Raw genomic sequence first — 25,292 nt, forward strand, 5'->3', positions numbered from 1 at the left:
GAAATGCAAGGACTCTCCTCTCCCAAGGCAGAAGCAGCACATGAAATGTCAACATACTGAGACTGGAAATAAGAAAGGGATGAGGGTTTGAAACAAAATCATGCATGTGGAAGTCATCTGAATCCCTCCTCTTAATGCCCGAGCAACCTATCTGCCCTCAATGCATTCATTTTGCAAAGATGAATGTAGTCGAATGATAACAAATTGTGTTTCAATGCAACAATGAGAGGAGAACAAAGGGAATCACACTACACTATCCTCCAACATCAATACAATACACAAAGGCAAGTACAGCAAGGTCATCAATTACTGAAATAAAACTCCTAGGAGACCTTTTGTCTATCAGGATGGTAAACCCTCACCCACCATCATAGGGTTGCTACCTTTCCCAAAGAAATACCGGCCATTTATTCATGTTTTAAGATTCTGCAAAGGCTCGGATATAGTACTTAATTAGGGTTTTATATAAAAGTTTATGCATTCATTTGAAACACTGCTTTTCTGCCTTTGTTTACTTTAAGTATATATATATTTTTTTTACAGAGTTTTATATAGCGTGAACTTGACCCGAATGGGTATCAGAGCGCATTTCATAGCACCAGTTACGTTACATTAGAACACACATTCATTTTTGTTAGGCACGGGGAGATTAAGTGATTTGCCCAGAATCACAGGATGTTCAGCGTCATTGCCGAGACTCGAACCCAGTTCCCCAGATTCGAGGCCGACCGCCCTAGCCGTTAGGCCAACTCCTCTCCGCAAGTATCAATCAAGGATCATTAAGGACGCTCTAAAACACGTTTTAAAGTGCTTTCTTGTTATGTTTTCTGTTTTAAGTATGACCGGAAGAGGGAAAATGCCATCTTTTTGTGATTTTTTTGTACCAGTCAGGACATTAGAATACTGGTCATGCCGGTAAGAAAACTGACTGGTGGCAAGCTTACCCACAAAAGGCAGCACGCTTCGTCCTTAAAATAAAAAATCATTAAAAAAACATTTCTGGCCTTGCTACATTTGTCTTTGTATTGTACAAATATGATCCCCATTGAGGAGAACATTCTTAAAAAAAAAAAAAAAAAAAAAAAAACCCACCACAAAATATATTTCTCCACTTAAACCCACAAAATTCAGTCTGGACGCAATATAAAATGTACATTTTGTCAGTCAAGCTGGGTGCAAAAAAGCTGCAAAATGAAGAGTTTATTTTATAAGTATGAGCATTTTCCTTTCAATATTCGTCTACTTTTCACAGCTAAAAACGATATTTGAAGCTTTGTAACATTCCATTTATTATTCATAAGGTTTTTTTTCGTACACGAATAAGGCTGGTGGTGTTCCCTCCGAGGACAGAACAGTCTTGTTTATGCCAAAAGAAAATTTAAAAAATCTTCCAGTGAACACACACTCAAACGGCAGCTCGGGCATATGAACAGGGATCGTCTTCTCTGCTACTGCAAACGTCCAAACACAGCCGCCATGACACCCTCACAGGAAGTGACACGCGCCGACAGAGAACCTTTCCCTTCCTCTGGCGGGAAGGTCAGAGGAAGTCAAAAACACCATAGTTCTTTGCTGCTTGACAAAACAAACACAAGAGGTTTAAAAACAAAACAAAAAACACAATAATTTAGGCAGAAATGAGAACAAAACAGTATTAGCTATTGAAACTCAGTGCTTAAAAAAAAACTGAAAAAATGATGCAGGTTAATTGTGTTAAATCCAAAAACAGTGTTATGTCAAGCCAGGCAAGCAGGCAATCCCCCCTGCGAACAGTACGCGGTCCAGAGCCTTAGGTGGCTAGATTAAACTACGGGTTCTGCCGATTAGTGCAGCATTGTCAGTGAAGTTCAAAGGCGCACAGCCACTTATCACAAACTGCGCCGTTTCGTTTCCCTTTTTAAAAAAAATAATATATATTTATATTTATGATATCAAGACCAAACGAGCACGCTGGCATTTCTCAAGGGAGAAAAAAAAAAACAGCAGATGAGTTTTTTTCACATCACATCCACAAAGAACTCACTAGGATTTCCCATTGCAATTCGGAATGACTGTCTACTAGCGGTGAGTTCAGGGGGCACGGATGCTAAATCCCGACTCGGCGGGGCACCTGGAGGCCCCATGGCAGAAACTGGCGGTGCCATCATCATCATCATGGGAGGACCGTAGAGAGGAGGTACCCCTGGTGGCCCATAGGACTGGTGCGTGTGGTGGCTGCGGATGCTGTGCGCTATCGAGTGGTGGCTCCGGTGGCTGTGGTGGCTTATGTGGCTGTGATGGCTGTGCTCGCTAGCTGGGGCGGACCGCTCGCTTGCAGCCCTTTCTCGACGCTTAGTACTCCTGGTTGTGTGGTCTGACTCGCTGCCACTACCACCAGACTTGCAGTCCCCGCCTTTGGCTTCCTTCTCTTTCCTTCGGTCACTGCCACTTCGGTTTGAGCCGCTACTTCTGCTTCCTGCAAAAAAACAGATTTGCGAAGTCATTTTAAAAATATAGTGTAAGGATATTATTAAGTTAAGGATTGTGTATACTGAAATTGTAAGATAGGGCATGCTTCCCCATGATCAGAAGATCCACAAGGAAATTGAAATCTGAAAAGTAAAACGTGCCTGTGATATTATGTATGTCATCATGTACTGCAACTCAAAAGAAGGGGAAGAAGCAGTTGTAAGATTTTAGACCAAGGTCATTTCATACAGGTTTCCAAATGAGTCTAGGTAAAATGTGTGATGATGTGTCATGAGCAGTATTTCATATTGTGTTGACCCTTGGCACTTAGTACCACAGACCCTCTTTTTCCCCTAATAAAAATGTTTTTTGATACTTCAGTTGTCCAATACAGGCGGTGTTTTGTGGCTGACCATAGAAGCCTGTCTTTGCAAGAGAACTGGGCAGGATGCTGGTGATATCTGAATACATCATACAGGCAGGACTGGCAATAACTATGTTAATCTTACGTCGAAACCAGACCATCCAGAGCAGCATTACTCACAGCCCAAGAAAAGATATCAAAGACGGATTTAAAAAAAGATACACAAGTGTGACTAGACCAGGGAGCAATGAGGCAATATGGACTTAAAAAGAGTATGTTTCCCTGTTTAAGACAGTGTAAGAGAATACATTGCTATATCAGTGTAACATTACGTGAACGTATGCGCCTCACGTGTGGTCAAAAACATGGTGACCATTACATGACGACTACTTTTCAGACTTAAAGCTAAGTTAATATTCTGTTTTGCACAACCCCAATAAAATCAACCATGTATGTAGATAACACAATAAGGGCTGTGGCCTGCTGGGGGGTTATCAGACATACGGGCCAATGGTAGCTGCATGGATAGTTATAGGTGCAGTCAAAAGATGAAAGGCATGCATCATATACATAACTCTGTAATGCACTTAGTGGAAAACGCAATACTAAATACAACTAAAGACAGGTGTAGCAAACTGAACAAGTTGACCCTGAACCCAGGACTCCTACCGCTAAAGACTGACAGCGAACCTAGCCAGTGGCGGCGCCTCTGCTAAGGCGGAGGAGTGTCGCCCCACTGCTGAAAAGGAAAAATAAAGTGATAATAACGTATTGTTATTATCACTTCTGTTTTCTTATTACAGTCAGTGGTTCTGGGGCGGGGTGGGGCTGGCCAGAGCAGGGGGAAGAGTGGTTTGAACTCCCCAAGTGCGCACAACTGCTTGGCCGTCTCTCTTGGGCCAGCCAAACAGTCATGTCCACTTTGCATCTTCTCCACCAGGCTGTAATGCACAGCTTCGTGAGGAACATGCCCAGCGTCCCATTCACCGTCTGAGCGCCGAACCACGGCATTCAGATCAGTCACAATGCTGCAGTGCAGTGCTGTGATTGGCTCAGGGGAGCCTGGGTGCTTCCTGCTGCCAGACCGGAGACAGGAAGAAGAGGACTGAGGAGAGGCGGCAGCTGTTTGTTTTCAGGTAAGTGTTTTTTTTCTTTTTTCGTTCCCCGCCTAACCACCCGGATCCGGTAGCAGCCACTACTGCTCCTAGCCCTACAGTATTTTCTCCTCCCATCTTCAAGCCTAGGGGAAGTAAGACCTACCTTCACTGTGTTGGCTCCCAGCGCTGCCCCCAGCATAGCTGTATCCTGGCTCGGGGAATCCAGGGTGTGGGTTGTAGGGATGCACTGGGGGGTACTGGTACGGAAAGGCCATGGGCCACGGTGCTGCTCCTGGGTGGGGCAAAGGAGCCAGTGTGTCCTGATCCGAAGCCCCACTTGAGCCGTCCCGGTCATTCAGAGAGAGATTTGCAAGATCTGTAAAGAAGAGACAAAAAATGCTTGGTTTAATTATTGAAGATTCTGTAGCTGCAACCTTTTCGCCCACCATTTCTTTGTATTGCATCTACAGACTTCCTCTCACATTATGGACAGAATGCATCTCACTGCCTTCCTGGTACTTGTTTATGCAGTCTTCATAGGTACAGGTGCTACAGGAGTAACATCTAACAGTAGTCCTCTTGTACTAGGTATTCCTAGGAATACATTCTCAGTTCTTGCTGAAGTCTTGCCAAGGAAAGATCCCAGAAAACATTTCAATTTGAACACCTTTATCTGGCAGAGCCTCTCTTAAGTCGACGTAAACAGTGACACCCAGCACCAAGGTTACTCAGAGGCTCCCACACGAGTAAAAGTCATGGGACAGAGACCTATGTGAGAGGATGCTGGCGTACAGGGTGACCTGTGTTTTACATCAATTATAGTAATGTAAGCTTCTGCTATGTCAGGACAAGATTTATTGAGCTATACCACTAGGTAAATCCTCCTGCAGAAGAGATGAACTAACAAGTGTCCCCAGATTACTGTGAATGAATCTCTCTATATGGACTTAACAATGATAGTCTGCAGTACAGAAGAGCTGTTAGCCAGTTGTAAAAAAGCGAAGTATTTGCAAAATGTTGCCCACTTTATTTCCTCTTTTGAGGCATCTTTCTAGGTTCTAGTCTAATGTGGCAGCTGCAAGCTGCCCCGACATAAGTGTGATCGCATCTTTTTGGTAAACTTTCAAGTAAACCCGAGACCAAGTCTGCTTGAGGTCAAGTTCCAGGAAACAAGAAAATATGGCATTAAGTGTCACAAGGTTTCGACTAACGACTGACAGCAGGCAAGGCGAACTATAGAGTGACTGTAACAGTTATATTGACCCAGTATCCACAGCTTGAGGCATCTAAGCAATGAGAGGGAAAAGCATTGTGAAGACACTGTACCATACAGCATTAAGGTGGGCAGCAATAGTATGTGGTGTCAGGACCTTTGTGTTTACAGGTGAACGGTGACCTGAGCAGTGGGCATTAGGGTTGCGCGGAGGAGGTATGTCAGACACAGGTCTTCACTGGGACGTGCATTACAGTTGGAGTATCCCCACCCACTAAAGATCCATGTAGTAGTGTCAGATATGGCCAGGCCTATGAGGCAGATTGGGCCCAAGGCTGACCAACACAGTTGGAGTCAGTGGGGAGCACAAGCTTAAGGTAAACCCAGTGTTGGGTGTATTGTATTGCATTGTAATTGCATTTATATAGCGCTTACTACCCCTGACGAGGCGTCAAAGCGCTTTTTCTGCGAGTAGCATGTTAGTCCAGAACCCATAAAGGATTAGCGGTGAATTAGTATAGTGAAAATATGATAGAATAAACACCAACAATAAAATATGACAATGCGTGAGTCAGAATTTATTAGGGTCAATAAATAACACTTATTCATAGTTTTGCCTAAAAAATGGGGCATTGCATACGGATGTTGGTGCGTACAGCAAAAAATTGTGCAAGTCCCTGTATTAACTAGGTCCTTTCTCCCCAGACAAATATTGGTAGCTTTGACCTGATGAAATGTATGTGGGATAGGGAGGGGTGGTGGTGGGGGTTTGTTGGGGTGGGAGGGTTGTGTACTTCATTGTACACAATAATTTCAAGGTGCTGTAAACATCGCACAGTTAGCAATTATCCAGTATTACTAAATATCTGGACAGATCACATTCTTACAATCAAAACATTCTTGTAGAGATGTGTACTGCTGGCTTCTCCTGAAGATTTAATCTGCCAACCCTTTACAGTGCTTATTGCCTCGGTCTATTCATCTCCACCATCCCCGACTTCCAGTTTCTGAGCACCAGTCCGCCATCCTGGCGTGAGTATTGTTTCATCAACTTCTTTTTTGATAATGAGCTCTGGAATAAATTCATTCATCTCATTTCCCCTCAAATCCCTACCTCCACGAGGACTCTGAACTTCACCCATATGATTTCTTCCAGTTTCCAATTGGTGTTCAGGATCCCCCATTTGTAGACCAGGGATGACATACTAGCCCACCCCGAGAAGAAAGCCCCTGCTCCTGTAACCACATTGGAGAGGGCCTTAACCAAGTCCAAAAAGTATTCACTGACAACCTCCTTCATCTAAAACGCAACAGGTGTTTAAATCTTGTAACACCAGAGTTTTTTAGGACAGCAAGCTCTCCTTCAGAGCAAAGTAAATGCCTTCACCACAAATGCCTTCCATCCACTTCGTCTTCTGGCTAGGAACATTGCCCTTCTCCACCATCCTCAAAAAACTGCAAATATTCTTCATGTTTTTCTTCTGTTGTCTTAACTACTGCAGCATCTTATGTATCAGCTGTCCTGTTAATTCATTCTTCTCGACTGCCCGACATTCACTCCACAGCGCCAAGAAACCGTTGCTGATCGTGCGCTCTTCATTTATTTGGCCTGAATTAACACACCATAGGCCCCCTTACTCGAATAGTCTTTCAGTGTCTACAAGATACAGCAAACTGCTCCGCCTCTGGAGCACGGCTCCTGATCACATGTCCAAGACTTTATCCTGTACCATCCCTTCAGAAATCTAGGAACTATGAAGCAGAAACTACTTCAAACCGCTCATTCCGCCTCAAGTTTGGAAAAGGATTCCTTCCTACAATCAGATCATCCCCATGGAACTCTCTCCCATCACATTTTAGACTGTAAAAGGACTTTGTTATTCAGGAAACCTTCAAACTGCAATCTTTACATGACACCCAAGACATGGGCCTGCTGAGAAGACACCTAAGCCTGCTAGCACTCCATCGGATGTCTGTACTCTGAGGTTACACAAGGCTTTCAAATCTCTTCATCTAGGTTTATTTGCTGTTTCTCCCCAACTATACACTTCCTTATTTATCTACCCATCAATATTATCTACTACATATAGCGCTTTAAGGCCACACCCAATGGCTTGTACCTCTATACAAAAAAACACAAAATAAATAAATCGCAAATCCTGTAAGAGCAGGGGTAGTAAAATTAAGGACCCTTCTATTAGAGGCCTTAGAAGAAGCTTGCTAGTCTACAAGTCAAAAGAAAAAGGAGAGGACCAGATATTAGGCCTGTGCAAAATTTCCTATTACAGTGGTGTAATGTGCAACATTTCTTATTATGCAAATTATACAAAATGACAGAAACTAGAGCAGTCTAAAATACTGCCCGGCTTTTATCCCGAGTGACTTTTGAACATAAACTTGGGTTACTTTTTCAAGCGAGATACCCCATTGGGCATTTTTTCCAACGTTTCACACAGTTTCGGTGAACAAATACGACATTACAAAATTCCGGATAACTCTGATCAGATGAGACGTGCTAAAGAACCCAGGTTTGAAAAGATCAAAAGCTGCCTGGGGGTTCAGCAGCAGATAAGTAGCACTAATGTAAAGGAAACACAGCTTACCATACACTGTAGCAGTGTTCAACTTATTATAAGGACTGACAATAACCTTTATTTAATTTTACTGTGAGTCCAAATTCCCCACAATGAAGACTCCAGTGGTGGAAGTGGATTTAAAGGGCTTGTGGAAGACAGGCCGACCATGATTCATGCGCCTCTTACACTGCTGTATAGGTGTTCCCAAATCACTCCTGGAAAATGCTCAGCGCCTTCAAACTAATACTTATGAGGATATGGTGTAACTCTTAATGACTGAGGTGTTCTCCAAGAATTATGTGAGATTCCTGCATAGATTAGTAGGATTAAAGTCCACTCTGCGAATACCTTGTGCCAGGAAGAGGAGCGGCGACTGCAGGACGCAATTAAAGAGAACTGGGAGTTGCAGGCCAGAGATGAGATGTTAGGATGAGCTGTTTGACGAGATGGTTCTGGATTATTATGCGATAATGCAGATTATGCTATGGTAGAGCATGTTAGGACTAGAATGCAATGATAGAGAGCAGAGGCCCGGTTCTAGATAGATTGTGGAGAAGATGCATTAGCAAAGCTAACAAAGCTTGTCTGATGGAGTAGAAGACCGCGTGTGGCGGTCAATGGTGGGAACAGTAGATGGTTCATCAGACCAAGAATGAAGTGGACAAGAATTTGTGAGAATCATTTCAGAAAGAGAAGTGATTCCATTAAGGAGAGTCACCGAGGACTACAGAACCACGATTCGAGTAACCATCTCTGGTAAAGCAAAGATAATGGAAATGAGGATCAATATATACACTGGCAAGAGTTGGTAGCAACCTATTGAATAGTAGGGGTGCTCTATTACAGAACTAGTGTGTTCTGGCAGAGCACCTTGGGATCCTTAAAGAGAAAGAGTTCTGCTGTTAAAGGCTAGAATACTCTAGCAGAAAAGTTGGTCTACCATGTGACAAAGACATCCCTTGAGGTGATGAAACTCATTTTTAAAGAGTTGCGAAGGTTATCTGAAGATAAACTTTTTTCAAAACATTTTCTGTCTATCTTTAAAATTATGATTAACAAGAGCACAATTTAATTATATGTTTCTGAAATATTCATCAAGCCAAGCCCCAAAATTTGTTTACGAGTGACACTTAGATACAAACTTAACCCGCACTGAATCAAAAACATCTGTTCCTTAGTTAAGCTAGGAGAATGTTTCAACGTACTGCCGACGAGATCTCCGAAGATGTAGTAACACTGCTCCGAGAAGGTGATTTTGTTCACTGTGTGCCGGATGTAACCCGCTTTGAGAAGATTGCTGGCATACTTGCGGGCTTCCCGGCGGTCTGTGAATCCTTCCACGTGGTGATAAAGCCAGTCTACCACATCCGAACCTGCAAATAATACCAACACTGTTTTTAAAAACTCTGAGACCATGGAACCACACAACCCACAAGAGGCACTCATTAATAAAATGCACCATGGTTCAAGTCTACAATATCCCCACCGCACACTGTAGCAATGTAGAAATCACAAGATCATTATAGCTAGAAATTCAACCAACTTGCCAGTCACACTCAACAAGAAAGCTCAGCGAGACTATCACAAGCAGACAATTGCTGGTCAACAACTGCTAGCCAATGCAGAGAAGTATTCTAGGCACATTGCAATAACACTTAGGAATTTCATAACCGAATATAGCAATCAAACTCTGCAGCATGGCAGAAGACTATCACACCCAAATGATATACTTCTCTGTCCTACATTCGTTATAAATTAAAATAAATTTCACCTAAGGAAATGTTAAACATTAGGCATTAAATGTAGAAATTAGGCAGATGAGTTAAGTTTTCGGAGGCTTAAGAGCTTAAGCTTGCTTAAGGCTTTCAGATTACACATAGGACACAAGATATAGTCTTTGTTATTCAGTTTTAGGCATCTTTGTGAAAGGGTTACAATTAATCTGGGATTTAGAATTATGTGTTTATGCTTAGATTAAGGGATTGAATCTTAAATTTGTGCTTGGGAGTTTAAAGTTATTCTTAAAAGATGAAGGGCCTGATTCATATGTTGGCGGAAGGGAACTCCGTCGCAGCAGTGGTGGCGTTCCCTCCCCGCCAACATAGTGGCTTGCCCTCCCGATCTATATGCGGACAGACCTTCAGTTTAGCCACAGGGGAGACTACACTGTCTCCGCTGTGGCCAAGCTTCTCAGACGGCCCTGCGGATTAAGGGCAGTCGTAGATATGGCTACAGGTACGCCCACCCAATTAGGATAGGTCCATATATAGCCATTTTTCACGGTCTTTCTCAGCCAGGTAAATTCTGGTAGTAAGGGACGGTAAAATGCACAAAATGATTCTCCACAATGGGAGATGACTGCCATGTTGAGGGGAGCATAACTTTTCTCATATTATAAAAAGAAAATTTAGTTTTGGGATAGTAAATAAAACAAGCTTTGGCATAGCCAGTAGGTCTCGCCTTTGGGACCTTATTTTAGCCTTGCAACAGTTGATGTTGTTGCACCAAGGATATTGTGCTGGAAAACTAAACACTTATAAGGTCGCAAAGGCTAGACCTATTGGCTATGCGATTGTATGTACCCCTCCTGAGGCGGAAGCCGGGAGGCTGTGTGCTCTGCTGCTGTTACGCTGTGTTCTACGCTGCTATTGCGAATATTTGCACATTTAGTCGACTTGCTTTTAACTCCGTAATTTTTTAACTTGTGATCGCATCTTTGCACTAGGCAGACCTCCTCACCTTGGTGTCTTCCTGTATCCCGCTGCCTGGCGCCCTCTCACCTGCAGCTGACTTGTAACGCTGTGGAGTTGGTCCCGGGGCTCAGAAGCGTGGCGGCCATCTTGGGGGTGGATCAGACCCGGAGCGCTCTAGTCGCGCATAAAAGGGGAAGGGCATGACTTCGCGCAGCGAACGCGCTCAGCGGGCGCGCCGGACTCGCGCCGGAGTCGTGCCAGAGTCCTGCCCGTCTGCGCTTGTCCGCGTCACGGACGCGGCCACGCCAGGTTCTATCCCCTTGCTGCGGGAGTCCCTCAATCCCTTCATCTACAACAGGGAAACCCTTTTAGGCCTCAATTCCAATTCATGCTCTTGGCCACAGGCACCCCAAGCACTGCCGGACGACCCGACATCTTTTGTCTTCAAACCCTGCTGCGTACGGCATACTGACGATACTTCTCACCCCGCCTGCCACTTACGGCAGTCCGTACACCGTCAACCTGTGAGCGGCAGTAATACGTCTATCAAAGCAGGACTCATTAATTGTCGCTCGTTAGTAAAACATTCATTAGACATAGCCCAATCACTCGAGGATAACAGGTGGGATATCCTTTTCCTTACGGAAACTTGGTTGGGAGATGATACCAATCCTGCCCTCTGCCTCGCTATTCCTCCCGACTACAAAATTCTGTGCGCTAACAGGCAGAATTCACACCCTGGTGGAGGAGTGGCCATTATATACAGATCTATCTGGTCGATCTCCTCCTTCCCACACCCTCAAATAGAGTGCATTGAGGCGTTACCTTTCTGTATTAAACTGGCCGCCAACTTTACTTATTCTGGCTTATTGGTCTACCGTCCCCCCAAATCTAAATTCTCCTATCTTCCGGCCCTCATTGATTTTGCTTTACAGGCATCTTTCCGCTATGCCAATTTCACCCTCTTGGGTGATTTTAATCTGCACGCCGACGATCTTAATGAACCTAATGCCTCCAACTTTTTGTCAGCCTTATCTGATGGTGGCCTAAAGCAACTTGTCGTTGGCCCTACACACAAGGGAGGGCACACTCTGGACCTGATATGTACCAACCTCACTGACACTATTTTAGGTAAGCCCACCCCTGTTGTCTGGTCGGACCATTTTTTAATCCCTTTCTCCTTTTCCTCCCGCTTGGTGGATCGCTCCAGACCTCAGTCCAACACCATGGGGCGGAATTGGAGGAGAATCTCTCTTGAGAGTCTAGGCCCTCATCTCTCCACGACCCCCCCAGGGGAGGCCCACAATTTGGACTCTCGCGTGGCCAGTTTCAACCATTGGGTTACCTCGGCTCTGGATCTTTTAGCACCCTTGAGACCTATTAAATCCCTTCGTACCTCTCCCTCGGCACCCTGGTATTCTGAGGAATTGCGGCTACATAAATCTACCTGCAAGAGGCTGGAGAGAAATTGGAGGCGATCTTATTCTCCTGACAGTAGATCCAAATACAAAACCTCCCTTAAGGAGTACAGAAGAAAAATCATTGACCATAAAAGATCATACCTTGAGGAGAAAATCACCAGGGCTAAGGGTGCACCTAGAGTCATTTTTGATGCGGTCAGAGCCTTTACCGACCCCTTGGCCCTTAAGCGCCAACCACTGGTCTCTCAGGCTCTCTGCGACAATCTTTCGAGCTTTTTTGAAGATAAGATCGCTCTAATCCAGAACTCCTTTCCCAGCAACATCACTCCTCCCCAACTGAAGGCAGATTTAACTAGCTCCAATCCGGATAAAGTCTTTTCCAAATTTGAGCCGATCTCCCTAGATCAGTCTCTGGCGGAACTACTCAAGTGCAAATCTGGCTCCCCCCTTGACCCGTGGCCAGCGAAGCAGTACAAATCCCTCGCTCCTTTGCTCAATCCAGTACTGAACGAAATATGGAATGACTCTCTCCTGTCGGGTATCTTTCCAGACTCTTGGAAACATGCTCGACTGGTACCAATCATCAAAAAGGCAACCGCAGACCCCTCTGAACCAGCAAATTACCGCCCCATCTCCCTGCTCCCTGCCCCAGCCAAAGTGCTGGAGAAACTTGTATATGGCCAATTGGCTGGGTTCTTTGAGAAGAGCGGCGCCTTCCACATCTCCCAGCACGGTTTCAGGCCGGGTCATAGTACCGAATCTGCCCTCCTGGAGATGGCGGACGCTATCAGGTGGAAAGTTGACGAGGGTTCTACAGCGGTGTTGGTGCTGCTGGACCTTTCAGCAGCATTCGACACCGTATCTCACCCGATCCTCCTCAACCGACTACAGGAAAAAGGTGTTCAGGGCAAGGCCTTGGAATGGCTTGCCTCCTTTTTGTCCAATCGGACCCAGGCTGTATTCACTCCCCCCTTCACTTCATGCAGTCGTCCTCTTAAGTGGGGCGTCCCTCAGGGCTCTTCACTAAGCCCTCTTTTGTTTAATGTATATTTTTCCCCGCTGGCCGAGATCATCTCCCAATCTGGAATACAGGCCACATCTTATGCGGATGATATACAGCTTCTTTTTTCATATGACTCCCCCTCTGAGTCTACCTTCGACCCACTAAAAAATTGCCTTCGGAGCATTGCCAACTGGATGGATAACAACTGCCTCCGGCTTAATGCTGGCAAAACCGAAGTAATATTTTTTCACCAGCCCTCCCCACTGGATCCTACTCTGTGGTGGCCTCTTGACTTGAGCGCCCCTCCTTTGCCGAAGGACTCCGTCAAAAACCTGGGAGTCATTTGGGATAGTGATCTCTCCTTCAAGAAGCAGATTCAATCTGTATCTGTGGCCTGCTTTTCTAAAATGAGGATGATGAAAAAATTCATCAACTTCATTCCTAACCAAACTAGGAAAACAATTGTGCAGGCGCTAATCACCTCCCATCTTGACTATGCCAATGGCCTCTATTTGGGACTATCTAAAGGCCTCCTGAGGCGCTTGCAAACAGTTCAAAATGCCGCAGTCCGTTTGGTTTGTGGTCTCCCCCTTAGAGAACACATTACCCCCTACCGCCTCAGGCTGCATTGGCTCCCAGTACATAAAAGGTCGGAATTTAAGGCCCTCACCCTTGCCCACCGTGCTATCAACGGGAAGGGTTCTGCTCATTTGTCCTCATGTCTCCGCCCCTACAGCAACGCCCGTTCACTCCGATCGAGCTCTCAACATCTTCTTTTTACCCCTAGGGTTAAAAAGGCTCGATCTGGGGGGAAAACGTTCCAAGTTTGCACTGCCTCCCATTGGAACAACCTCCCCTTGTACATCAGGAGCGTTCAAGAAGAACCCCCCTTTCGGAGAGCCCTGAAAACTTTTCTATTCTGCTAAATCTTCACCTTACAGCGAGCATTATACACGTTCTCACACAAGCGCCGGGACACCCCGTTGGGGTATCTGTGCGCTATATAAGTTAAATAAATAAATAATAAATATGCCAATGCTTGTTTTAATATAGCTTGATCCATCACATGGGTAGAAATCTTTTTAGAGTCAAGTTGGGCCGTTTTAAAATCTTCCTCACAGCTACAGATTCTTTTTAATCTCGGCATTTTCCCCACACAGGATGCAATTAATTAAATGTAGAGGATGGAAGCTACCGGCATGGAGCACCGAAGTAACGGCTGTTTTTCTGTGTAAATCGGGATTCAATTTTGTTGTTACTTATAAAAACTTGATAAAAAAAAAACTCAACCGTTTGTGTGCTCATTTCTGATGCAACCATAAGGTTAGCTGAATTGCAATTCATCCTGGCAGCAAAGTTCTCTGCAGTCTCCTTTGTGCTCTTCCATATTATAACCAAATAGTCAATATAGCGGAGCCAACAGATTACATCTCCAACTCAACTCTCATTGTGGTCAACCATGAGAACCTGCTCCTCCCACTAGCCCATGTGTAGGCACACGTAACTGGGGAAAAGCAGGCCGGCCCCCAGGGCAACCCCACGAATCTGCTGAAATATCTTTCTTGAACCAAACGAAATTGTTCTCTCAACAATATTGTATCATGCAAATAAACATCTTGCTATGTTCATATCATTTTAAAGGTCTGCTCTTAAGGAAATGTTCTACTGCTTTAAGACCATCTTGGTCATTTATACTCGTGTATAAAGAGGTTACATCGGGAGCGCCGGTGCAGCGAGCCTCTCCGTGCAGCGGATCTATGCCCGCAGCAGAGCCAGTGTGCGGATGCGCCGGCGGAGCTCCCGGCTACTGTCCTGGACCGCCGCACAGTGTTCCTGGTTACGGCTCCCTGCGCAGGAATCTTTGTAAAAGTTTAATTCTTGTCATGAGTTTGCACAACGTTTCAGGCGCTCTTCAGATGCTCGCAGTGCAGACTGACTGGGCGACGTCGTGTCCTCTCTGCGTGCCGGTGTCCAGCTTTGAGCGTGTCCAGCCCCGTCTGCTCTCCCTGCATCCACGGACAGTCAATGAAGCCCATGCTCCTCCTCCTCGCGCCCGGCCACTATCTTCCTGCGCTGGGGGAGGAGGTGGCGGGGGACTCCAGTGCTGTTTCGGAGGGGCTCTCCCAACACACTGCACATCAACCCCACCCCTCATCACAAAAGCGTTTTGCGGGCAGTGACACTGCACGTATGTATCCCAGGTGATGCTGTCCCTATTCAGGCTACATCCTAATCATTCTGTAAGACAGGAGTGTGAGGGGCCCCTCGCCACAGTCTGCAGGAGGGCGCCATCATTCTGTTACAGTGGTGGGTTCTGTGGCATGTGTGGGCCATGTCTCTGCCCGCACTTTGGGACAGTACGGCGGCTCGGGCCATGTCTGCTAGGGTCCATGGGAAGGGGTGCTGGGCTTGCAGAAGTGACTGGGAGGAAGACTGTGACCACAGAGGTATTCTAAGCCGCGGCGGTAAGAGTGGTGACTACTACGGATATTTTTAAGGGACCTGCAGATTTCATGACTGAGTGTCCCTCTGAGGCTCTCTACACATACACCTTGTCACCTTGCCCCCATCACACAGGCGTCCGGAGTCGGTAGCAAGAGGAGGCAATGATAAATAGCCCGAGACCGCACACCTGCCCCGTTTGTGTGTGGTCACTTGTGCTGCTGGACCGACCCTGGTGATGGAAAGTTGTGCCCGCGGTCATGCGAGTGATAGAAGGCACTGTTCTGTTGTATGGAACTGGACGCAACACTAACATAACTTAAAACAACGTGGGAAGAAGTTCATTTGAGTTTTACAAAGTCTGAGATGGTATTAAATGAAAATAAATCTCAAGAGAAGAGCACTCAGGCATGCTTGATGCTTTACTTTCATTTTTGTATTAATCAACACGAAGCTATGTTTTCCCAAGTAAAACTCTATCCTGTATGAATTGAGCAAAGCACGCTCGTCTCCGGAGCGATCGAAGCGGAAATGACAGGGAGCGGGACACGCAGGTCTTGGCCGAGACAAGAAAACCTAATCTACATCTTGCAATATTTTGAAGACGAAACAAAACGAGTGGTGTGCGTGCGCCACAGCGAGCGATCTGTTTTCAATTATCACGCCCGTGTCTGGGCACAATAATTGAAATCAGATGTGGCCTGTGAGGGTAACCGCAAGCAATAGGCCGTGGGCGGCGCAAATGCGGAACATGCACCCGCCTTTGCCCAATTGCGTGCTGTCTTTCTTAGAAAGACGCACACAAAGCCCAATAGCCTGGGAGAAAAACAAAAGCACACGCACGAGCGTGTGATGAGCTTTCTGAAGCCCATTATTAGAAGTCTCGCAAGCAGCGCATGCGCGCTGATCTAGGCACGACCTAAAAAGGATACTCTTTGCTACAGGTCTGCGACCTGCTGACGCATGCATTGACAGGAACTGCTGTTACGGGGGTTCCTGCCAATGCTTTTATAAATGACCGCCTGCTTGGTGGTCATTTATAAATTAAACGGTGGTCCCTTTGTCATGACGATGGAGTAACTTACCCCACCCCATGGCGGAACGCCGGCCATCTGTCTAAAATTAAGTCAAGGCCTAAGTTTTGAGTACTTCGTTTTGTATTTATCAGTGTCGGTTTAGGCATTTATATTAGACTAAGGGTTAAGTTCAGACCTCAGTCACGCACATCTGGAGAAATACAGGACCATAACCAAGTATACCAATCACACACTCCTGAAAAGTTTACACATCACAACCATGTATTTATTAATCACACAGCCCAGGCGAGCTAATAAACTCCTAGGGGAATTCACACCAGACAACCCTGTAGAGATTATCAAAAGAATTATCCCGGCTGCACAGCCAAATGCTGAAACCGAGTGTCCATGCTACACTCTAGGCAGACTTCAGACCCTACAACAAAGTACCCAAGTCAGAAACTGCTACAGAACCCAGTCTACGTAACCAAGAATCTCTGCCTTACACTGCAGCAGTGTTAAGACACCACAAAGGAGAATACGAGGCACATAATGCTGTACAAGTCTCTTAGCCTTAGGCTGTTGTATCTCTTAGCCTTAGGCTGTTGTAGTTAACTAACGCCATTCTCGTTAATCCTAGTCAAACACTGCAGCAGAAGATAACTTACTATCCCAGCCATACAGAGCTTTCAAAATTACCACAATAATTCACTGGTCTAATGCCCAAACAACACAACCAAATATCTGAGCCACACGTAGCCGCAGACCACAGACACCATACGCAGCTATCTAAGGAACACAGCGATGGGACAGAAAGAGAAAACGATGCAACAGCTCTTGCAGATAAAGGATGCAGTAGAACGTTGTTGAACTAACACTTACCTATGAAGGCATTGGGGATGGTAATCTTGAGCCACATCCTGTCCCGGACCTCAAGACCAGACTCGGTGGAGCGCATGACCTTCACAATGGTGGCCATGTCACTGTGGATGGACAGGTGAAAGTCATCGAGGCCTGCAAATCAGAGTTAAGGGCAGAGGAAGGGAGGGAGGCAAGAGATGAAAGGGGGACCAGGGTAGCAGTTAGTGGGGGACAGGAGGCGAAAGGAGGGGATACGAAGATCAAGGGAGGAAATTGGGTTCAGGTTAGGGATTGTAGGGAGGAGGAAGAAATGTGCGACATGGAATTTAAATGAGTGTTCAAGGCATGAAGATGAAGACATCAAACAATCGAAGGGAACAATACATTCTAGAGCACAATTTAGGAACTGTGCTGCCATCTTGTAGGTGACGGTTTCCAGAATGGAACTTTTCAAGCCTCTCCATTTAAACGTTAATAGTTGCTGCAGGTCTTCTCTTGGCCTGGGCGGAGTTCCATGTGACTTAAAAACTCCGTCGTGCTCTGCAAGCAGCGGAGTGAGGTAAGTTACGCTGATTTTTAGAGCTGGGAGTTTGTCCCGTGCTGTAAAATCAGCACGAATTGCACCACGTGCATCACAAGAGGGCACAGCTTCTTTCTGCCGCTCGAGTAGATGTTCTACTCGAGCAGCAGCTTTCTCAATGCAAGCAGCATGTTTCTCACTGCGAGCTGTAGCGACCTGCCGTGACCCCCCACATTGAGAAATCTCGCCAGGAAGTGATCCATGTTGGATTTTCCTCGCTCACCTACTTAATGTTGGTGAGCCACGAGAGAGGAAAATCTTCGCTCCGCTGAGTTTTTGTGATCTCCGCGCTCTACGCGGAGTTGGAAAATGTCTGCAAACTCTGCAAGCGGAGCGGAGTTTACCGCCCAAGCCTAGTCTTCTCTCACATCCAGTTTAAGGTCCCTCTGACCAACATTCCAACAAACTATCACTAAGTATTCTGTAATCGGTCTTTGTTCATTGCTGCAAATTTGATAAACAACCTTTCTAACCACCCCACCCCTGCTGTAAAAAGTGGCCTTAATGCTCACATCTACGTATTACCTTTTGTGACTCACTTATTTCTCAGAACTGCTGTATAAACGCTGCATTGCTCCATCTCTATTATAGGCCTCTTGTGCAGCCCTTTCTTGCGACCAGTTTTGTCCTACGCTGTGCTAAACAAAACTGGATCAAAAAGCACACTTGGGCAGGAGGGATTAAAAACCTGCACTAAAGAGATACCAGACAGTCCAAGCATGCACCAATCCAAATTTTACTCGTAATTCCAGTTGAGGAAATACACAGTTCCCATTTCCTAATGCTGAAACTACATGTTCAGGAAAATTATGTTTGCAACTATTCAGCATTTCTCTTTCTTTCAATACATCTATCAGTCTGTTTCTTTGGCCTTGTTTGGCTCTGAAAGAAGGAAACCATTGCTGAAACTAACACCAATGTTGCTTCCAATAAATTTCTACTTTTTCTCTACATTCTACTGTGGTCCCCATCTCCACCCTAATTTAACAACTAAGTCACTAACTGTGCCCGCTCCTCTCCATTGGGCCTAGACTGTCTCAACTAAAACACACACCACTGCCACAGTTCATACAGCACCACCGCCACAGTTCATGCAGCACCACCTCCACAGCACCATCATCAAAGTTCATGGAGCACCGCCTCCACAGCTCATGCAACACCACCTTCACAGCTCATGCAGCACCACCGCAATAGCTCATGCAGCATCACCTCTACAGCTAATGCAGCATTACCACCACAGTACAAGTAACACCCCCTACACAGCTCATGCAACCTCACCACTGTAGCTCATGCGGCATCACCTGTACAGCTCATGCAGCACCACCTCCACAGCTCATGCAGCACCCCCTTCACAGCTCATGCAGCACCACATCTATAGCTCATGCAGCATCACCCCTACAGCTAATGCAGCATTACCGCCAAAGTACATGTAACACCCCCTACACAGCTCATGCAACATCACCACTGTAGATCATGCAGCACCACCTCTACAGCTCATGCAGCACCACCTCTACATCTCATGCAGCACCACCTCCACAGCTCATGCAGCACCAGCTCCATAGCTCATGCAGCACCAGCTCCATAGCTCATGCAGCACCACCTTCACAGCTCATGCAGTACCACCTCCACAGCTCATGCAGCACCACCTCCACAGCTCATGCAGCACCACCTCCACAGCTCATGCAGCACTAATTCTACAGCTCATGCAACACCACCTCCACAGCTCACGTAGTACCGCACCTCTACAGCTCATGCAGCACCACCTACACTGTCCCACGCAGCATCACCTCCACAGCTCATGCATCAACACCACCAAAGGGCAAACATCATTACCTCCACAAGAAAAACGCTCAGTGCGTTTATCTCATCCCTGGAAGACTTCTCCACATATTCATCTGCACTGAAAGACTGGTTCATAATTCAGTAACCTTCACTGTAAGAGTGAACCCTACAACCATCAGCTGCTCTATGCATTCCCTACATCCAAAGGAAGAAGTCACCATGGAAGTACTGCCTATGATGCTATGCACCAATCATCTCCGCTGCAACACCTCTCCATGGAGCCTCCACACCCACTGGAAGATCGATCTATGGATTACCACCGCTACTGGACGACAAGTCTATTCATGGATCACGCTCAAATACAAGGCAACATGTCCCACCCAATGCACAGAAATACGTCTTTTATGCATTCATCGTCATCACCAAAAGGAAGCTTGAGCTGTCTACCACTGCAACCACGAGTCTGTCCTGGGCATCAATCACCTGCACTTCCACTGATATTGTAATCTACCATCACAATGATGCAACTACCATACGCTAACTGGGAAAATCAAATTCAAAGATGTCGCTGCTAATACGCTGATGTTATTTATTTATCCACAGACTACACTGGAGGTCTACTGCTTAAGCATACCACCTTCACTCGAAGAATGCGCTAAACAATGTCCTTCTGGCATCAAAACATTTTCAATTACTGCTGTCCATCTTTTTTTAACCGTTTAACCAGAATCTTTTACTTTATGGACTATTTGCTAACTGCACTAAGGGCTCGATTGCGAGTTTGGCAGTGCATGGACCCCCAGACTTGTGGGGGTGCAGCGGTGGCAGTCTCCAGACCACCCTATTACAATTCGGATGGTCGGACTGCCACAGCCCACCGCAGCCACCAGGGAACCACCGTTCCCTGGCAGTGTTGCAGTGTTCAGGGGGCCCCAATTTGCTTGGCAGGACCGCGGTGGTCCCGCCAACCATATTATGAGTTTCCTCTCCGCCGGCGCTGTCATGGACGTTCCTCCTCCATGATCACCATGGCAGAGAGGAAACTAAGGGGGCCCTGAAGGACCCCTGTGCCTCACCTGCTTGTGGATGTACACAGGGGAGCACTATATGGGCCCTCCTGTGTGCATGCACACCAGTTCCTGCACTTTTCAGTCCATGCTGTGCAGGAACGGCTTTTGGTGTTCCCATTGCGTTGTCCATTTACAGGGCACCGCCGAGGCAACGTAAAAAAAAAAAAAAGCCCACCAGACAGGAGAAAACTCCTAATCTGGGGGCTTTGGCAGTGCAGACTCGCCGCGGCACCGCCAAAGTCATAATCAGGCCATAAGTGTTGACGCTAAGTGTTGCATGGCTATAGAAAATGTCAGCCTTGATCAGAGGAGTGCTCAACTTTCATATGTGTGATCGCTACAAGTTCTGGATTTTCAGCTGCCTCATATTAAGGACAGCCACAAGACGTATTCAGAAATGTATTGTTCCCCAAAGCAGCAGATAGCAGAGGTGAGAAGCCATGCTTTGGGGGAGCATGGGCAGCCCTGGCATGGAGCAAGCACTTACGTTCCATTTCTGGGATGGAGCTGGTGATGGAAGAGCTAGTGGAAGTGACTGTGCTCATGGAGGGGCTCATACCATACGCCGGATAGGTGTTGGTCATGGCTGCTGTGTGCGATACCCACGCCGCCGGATCAATTGGTCGTATAGGTTCACCTGATGAGGAAAGAACAGACAAGAAATTAACTCAGCACAGAAACTGCCTCACCAGATGCATACTGATCCTGCTGCACGGTCATCACCTGGAAATACAAGGATATTTGTTTCAGAGGATTATCATGGCTGATCCCATGACTATCGGAATGGTGAAGAGGAAACACAAACAACATTGCTTATCAACAGGAAGAGGGGCGCTATCGGGCTGGATCTCAAAAACAGAACTTCCTTTCGTTCACAGGGATTTCTGGAAATGGAAGTAGTACCACAGAAGAGAAATAAAGTGATAGAAGACGACAAAAGGTCAATGGGAGAGGTCTAGGAAGAGGCCAAATAGTGAGGAAGGAATGGGAGACGGTGTAAGATAAAAGAAGGGATTAAAAAAGTGAAACTGGGGAAGGGATTCGGTTAAGATGTATATTGCAAACCTGGCTACTGAGCAGGAGAGGACTGACAAGTGAAATAAGACAAAAAAAGATTAGTAACATGGGAGGGGTTGCGCTTCTACGGCTGTTTACAGACAAGTTTCAAACTGGTTTGAAGGGACAGTTTGAGTGGGAATAGGAAAAGATACGTGGCAGCGCGGAGGACTAGACATAGCTTCTCCATAATGAGGTCTTTATGGATTGTCTTAAAAACAGCCGCATCAGCCGCCTAACAGCATCTCTCTCTAACTTATGGGTCTTGTCTCCATCTCCTGCCTTCCATGATTCTCTACCCCACTAGCTGCCTGGAGGCATGGCAGATCCTCTCTTCCTTGTTCTGTCACCTGGATGGGGAGTTGCTAGCTGCCAAACAAAATAAGCCATGTTACATTCACCATAAGACCTCTGTGTGTGTTCAACTACATAGAAAATGCAAGACCCCGTACTACTGAATACTGGCAGTGGAACCACATCAAAGACCCCAATGTTGTGCGCCTCCAGGAAAAGGCGATTGAGGTTTTGTTATGAGTGTACCTGCTCTCCAAACTAAGGAAACATTTATAAGCAGTCACCTGAGGTGAGTGGGCCAGAGGGTGCAGCACTGCTCATGCCTTACGGTGAGAAGGGATATCGGATGGGAAGTCAAATTTGCAGACAAGATGGAATTTGAAAAGTAATTTAAATCTGGCGACTTAGAAGTTTAACGAGTAAGGAAGGGTAGAGCATTTGAAATGGACGGAAGCAGTGAATAAAGGGACCTGTGTGTGCCAGGGAGGAGGAAGCGAAAGGTGCCGATAAGAGACAAGCATGTTTAATGCCGACCACACTGGAGGGATGTAGTGAAAAATGAGGGACGATATGTAAGATGAATCTGTTAAACGAATGACAATGTACAAGTGTGGCAAACACAACAAGATGATGGGCGGAGTGCTGAAACGTTTCAACCTCTCACCCCCAGTCAAGAGATCTGGGTTGAACCCATCGTTCATTTGCTCCCCATGCCACTCTAGCATGGTCCCAGCCATATGCAAATCAGTCTTGACCCAGTTCCTCATGGGAACAGTCCAGTCTGAACTGCCAGGCCATGCCCTCCCTTGACCTGAAACAAGCATCCTGGGACCGGTTTTGGGGTTTCACCCCTCATCAGCCAGGCTAGCTTGAATCTAGTGGCAAAGATGTTCAAGTGTGCGCAGACAAGCAGCAGTGTGGAGCTTTCAATAAATGTCAATAGTGCAATTAGGTTGCTAAGTTGACGTCTGCACCTGGCATATTGAGCATGTTATAAAGAAGGACTTTGCAGAGAGGGTCTGGATAACTCATGTTTGTACTGATGGAAAAAGGTGCTGGATGTACAGGCAAAGTAGGGCAACATCTGCATACGGTAATCGTTGAAACAAAAACAAAAAATCAGCACTTATCTTCAAGAAAATCACAGTGAGAAAGTCACGAGTTAAGCCTCAAGATGTTTCAAAAGAGGGTGAGTGGAATATAAGAGTGAGCCTTGCATTTATTCATGAATAAACACATGCAATGCCAGTGGCTGGAAAAGGATATAGAGAAATGAGTGGTTTATTGTCAAAGTCTCCAAGAGGTGTACAGTGCAGCTGGAACAGAGTGCATACCTTTGCAGAGAACATATAGTAGCCTACTGACGACTTTGCTAAGAGTGTTACGGGGAAGTGGAGGCCACAAAGGGCAGCGGGGAGAGTTGGTGCTAAGGATCAGAGAATAATACTATGAATGGGCTATAGGGGTACAAGAGGCTTTGGGTAGAAAGTATGTATAGTAAGGTCAAAGGATTAGGTTTCTCAGTTAAGAGAAATATGCTAAGCGTCTTGGAAAGGAGGGAGATGTAATGTTAATATTTGACAAGTGGTGTTATTTCCAAAGCTACACCCAGGAGGTGTGTGCCATGCGTTTTTTTTTAAAGATTGGAGTCATAAAACGTCAGATTTAGCAAAGTAGTGCAGGTAGATATGCATTTTGGCTACTAAAGGCTATCTGTTTTGAAAATTGGTGTGCGAGGTACTAACACTATTTTTCACAATGGCAGCAAGGACTTCGACTGTGATGTCGAGAGGTGCTTCATAAAGGGGCTTGGACAATCCAGGAGTATTAAAAGATACATAAAGCACATGCAGAGTCTTTATTTCTTGTATGGTAATGAGAGACACAGGAAAAAAGAGATGACACCTGTAAAGGATGAAGTCAGGAAAGGAATAAAACTCTTTTCATGGTCACCTAGCAGTCACAGGTAGGAATCACCAGACTATGGGGTGCACACTGCACTACACGAAGGAGAAACAACCAAGGACAGCAATAAGGAAAACAGACTTTTTTACACTTATTTCAAGAAGAGGCAGAGCAGAGGAGAAAGGAGTTAGAAGAGCTCATCGTCGACCAAAAGCAGTGGCACAAAAGAAGCGAGAGACAGGCCACTGCTGGGAGTAGAGAGTTAATTGTTAAAAGTAAGGAAGGGATAATCCAAACAACACAGACCTCATAAAGGCTGAAACCAGTAGCAAAGCTGGGTGATCTGGCTATCATGCAGAGCTGATCATGCTATATTGTCGTATACTACAAACCAGCTGAAATTCTCATCTGAAAATTTATAAACCTGAATCCCAAATTATAGACTCTTGATTAATGCTGCAGTGCTTGGGTTTTTAATTTACAAAGGAGCCACAAATGGAAATTGTACTTAAAACTGTAGACTCCAGCTACAGCGCTTTTCAAAGGACACACATCAGGTTTCACTTACTCCTGGGCAATGTGAAGCAGCCCCTTGGGGTGGGATCCCAGCACTTGGCCACCGTCAAGATGATAGGCCTGTAAGAAGAATAACAGTATTAAAAAACATTAAAGCATATGAGTCGCAGTGCTTCCAACCCTTGTCGTCTCTCCTCCAAGGATGAGCCCCTCTCAAGTTAGAGTTCACCCGTGCTTAAAATAGGACAACTCCAAAGCCCATCAAAAGCACACCAAGCAAACAGCAGCAATCAAATCAAAATAATTCAGTCTATTTTGCCTGTAAATTACATTTTGTGCTTTCCCGTCATCAACTACAGGGATCTGTTACCATTTCAAAACTGGGCCAGAAACTGCTTAAGTTCCCACTTCAAGCAAGACCATACAAACTGCTACCATAAAAGGCACTTTGAGCTGCACAGTCATACTCACACCCTCTTGTATATCTCTTGCTCAACACATCACAGAGACATACTTCCAGCCAGGGTGTCTGTAAAGCAAGGCCCAAGGTTGAGCAGGAGATGGAAGAACTGTGCTTGTAGTTAGAGGGTGTCATGGACTGAGGGTTTACAGCAGTTACTATGCAGATAAACTTTCTTTATACTTTCTTCGGCCTTCCACGTATTTCGAAACATTAGGAATGGATCACTAAGCAGATGATACTTGGATATTGCATGAGAACAGGCGTAAACTAGATTTCAATTAAAGAAACTGTGTGGAACAGTTAGCCATTGGCCTACTAATGAGTGTTACCTTCAGAAAAGGCAGGGACAAAGTGAGGGTTGTAGAAGCGACGTGGGCCAGCCATGCCGGCTGACCTGCATGTCTACTTTATTTGGGTCATCTTAATATAAGCAGCTAATGCCAAACACTTAAGGGAAGCAATTAATACCTATAAGGCTCACAGGAAGTGAGA

At 45.8% G+C, this 25,292-nt stretch overlaps 1 protein-coding gene across 2 annotated transcripts in view; it reads right to left on the minus strand.

Annotated features, from left to right (window-relative positions):
• Positions 1–1,144: 1,144 nt before the first annotated feature.
• DVL3 (dishevelled segment polarity protein 3) overlaps positions 1,145–25,292 on the minus strand; it is a 506,262-nt gene continuing 482,114 nt past the window's right edge. For both annotated transcript variants that reach the window (XM_085635609.1, XM_085635610.1), the window contains 7 exons: positions 24,390–24,457; positions 21,054–21,203; positions 17,156–17,287; positions 8,904–9,071; positions 4,073–4,285; positions 2,024–2,455; positions 1,145–1,572 (listed from right to left, as the gene is read on the minus strand). In XM_085635609.1, coding sequence (XP_085491735.1) covers positions 1,541–1,572; positions 2,024–2,455; positions 4,073–4,285; positions 8,904–9,071; positions 17,156–17,287; positions 21,054–21,203; positions 24,390–24,457 — 1,195 coding nt within the window. In that variant the 3' untranslated portion in view covers positions 1,145–1,540. The remainder of the gene's footprint in view (positions 1,573–2,023; positions 2,456–4,072; positions 4,286–8,903; positions 9,072–17,155; positions 17,288–21,053; positions 21,204–24,389; positions 24,458–25,292) is intronic.

The sequence above is a fragment of the Triturus cristatus genome, chromosome 11 (assembly GCF_964204655.1).
Source record: "Triturus cristatus chromosome 11, aTriCri1.1, whole genome shotgun sequence".
In the NCBI taxonomy this organism is placed as follows: Eukaryota; Metazoa; Chordata; class Amphibia; order Caudata; family Salamandridae; genus Triturus; species Triturus cristatus.